The 2,273-nt window shown below is 34.9% G+C and overlaps 1 protein-coding gene across 1 annotated transcript; it reads left to right on the forward strand.

The window, feature by feature from the left end:
• Window positions 1-1,317: 1,317 nt before the first annotated feature.
• On the forward strand, window positions 1,318-2,208 carry LOC108382543 (protein borderless-like; the record flags this gene model as incomplete). Its single annotated transcript, XM_017638909.1, has 2 exons — window positions 1,318-1,540; window positions 1,924-2,208. Coding segments are annotated over 2 exons (508 nt in total), but the record flags the coding sequence as incomplete, so codon positions are not given.
• Between the last annotated feature and the right edge of the window lie 65 nt (window positions 2,209-2,273).

Raw genomic sequence — 2,273 nt, forward strand, 5'->3', positions numbered from 1 at the left:
TAAAGTCAGTCTAAGGCTCAATTTTTCCGTCAAAAGTAAGGATTTTGCAGTCAGGCTTTAAAATATACATACTCCTATAATGGTTAGTTGGTCATTTTGCTATTTTTTTTTTTCATAAAATACCAAAATCATGTTATCCACAATGTGCGTGTTGATCTTGTAATGACAATAAAGAAGAGACCTAAATTTCTAGATCGCCTACGAATGGAAAATGGTTAAGCGATCTCATGGCAGAAGTTCAATCGGAGGTTTGCAAATACAATGACCGCGGGTCAGGAGTTGCATAGAGCAATATGGACATGGATAAAATAAAAAAAAAAAAAAAANAAAAAAAATAAAAAAAAAAATAAAATAAAATTTCCTATGAATTTTTGATGACAATTTTTTGAGAATGAATTCCATTTGGCCCTCAACGCGGAACATACGAAAAAAAATTATTCCAAATAAAGATGAAAAAAACAAGTGAATTTCTACATAACACGTCATGTCGTGTTCACGCGTGAACGTGAGTAAATTTTTGAGAAAATCACATAACTTCCGTGATTGTGCGTAACTGAAATTTTTTCTGGCGTGAACGTGCGTGGGTTAAATTTTCATTTCAATCACGCAAATTTTATTTTTAAGAAAAACCAGTAAAAAAGTCTAAGTCTAAATAATTTTTCCGTAGCGTACTTTGTTGTTGAATAACAATAAAATACACTACAGAAAACATATTTTTAATCAGACAACCTGATAACCAGGCAAGCGTGAAAAACTACAGTGAAATTCATTTCAGAATTTTTATGAAAAAATAATAATAATGGGCCGTGTGCATAAAATCTAAGTAATTGTTTTTTCTTCAAATTTCATACCTTTCATTTAAATTTATTTGAGTCAATCGAGTCTGACATTTTAAGAAACAGTACTGGGTATATTGGGGAGTGACGTTGCCATTCCCAGTTTCGTTTGGAATTGTTTAATAATAATAAATTATTAATTTTAATTTTTACAGAACACTGAAAATACTAATTTTTTCAATTAAATTCAAATGTTTACAGTCCTTGAACAAGGCAAGAACAAAAAAACATTTTGACTGCCTCTTCATTCCTTTTTCACTCCATATTCGGAGCGCTCCGCATCTGGCTGGCTGTGGCTTTACTCTGTACATTTGAAGGAATGTAAATCCTTTCGCAACTCATCACAAACGATTCCAATCAAAAAAACTCTGATATTTAAACTGTCCCTTTTCTCTATTTTAAAATATTTTATTGCAAAATGTTCAGCACAAACTTTATCAAATCATTTCAAATCTTTACGTATTCCCCCACTTTCTTTCAGAATAAAAAAATCTTCACCTGGTACGAGGGTGAGTCCATCACCAGTGAACTTTTCAATGGACGCTTAAGCCTTGTCACCAATCATCCGGAATATGGAAAAGCATCTGTTAATCTCACTGCCATACGTGAATCGGATCAGGGTTGGTATCACTGCCAAATCATCTTCCCCAATCGTACGCCAAGTGTACGCAACAATGGTACGCTCTTCCATTTAGCCGTGCAAGGTGAGTAACTATGACAAGCGAAATACAACAAAGCAAGTGAACGACAAAAAGGTGCAGAATAAAAATAGATTTAAGTTGCGGTAATCTCATCAGAAAATACTAAAAAAAAAAAAACATTATATACGTGCAAGAATATCCAAGCGCAGAAATTGGCTAACAATAAATAGGGAGTGCTGCAAAAAAAAACTAAATGCATTGAGCTCTACATGCTTTGTTGCAAAAATATGTTCGAAATACTCGCAGCTAATACGCAAGCATGCTGTGCCAACAACAAATAAGGCTTCACATACACAACTATATTTAGCCGTTCTTTTGTTCGTTTCAATTTTTTTTTTTGCTTCTCACCTTTAAACTTTTTCCTCATTTTCTCTTCGCATAAACAGGTGGCTCGCTCATAAAAATACCGCCAGTGAATCAAACGATTATGGAGGGTCAAACAGCTTTCTTCCATTGTGTAATGAAATACCCAGAAACATCGACAATTGGCTGGTTCAAAGATGGCACGCCACTAGAGGATGTACAGGATTTAATTCGACGTTGTCATACGGGCCCCGATGGCAGCCTCAGCATCGATCCGACTATGATGAGCGATTTAGGTGAATACGAGTGCCGTGTCAACAATACAGAGGGCGAGTTTCAGTTTGCCAAAGCATTCCTCAACATACAATGTAAGTGAATGTGGCCGTATGCTTGGGTTTGTATGTATGTATGTATGTATGTATGTATGTATGTA

The sequence above is a fragment of the Rhagoletis zephyria genome, unplaced genomic scaffold (genome assembly GCF_001687245.7).
Source record: "Rhagoletis zephyria isolate East Lansing unplaced genomic scaffold, Rhagoletis_zephyria_1.1 Rzeph_scaffold_27447, whole genome shotgun sequence".
Classification (NCBI taxonomy): domain Eukaryota; kingdom Metazoa; phylum Arthropoda; class Insecta; order Diptera; family Tephritidae; genus Rhagoletis; species Rhagoletis zephyria.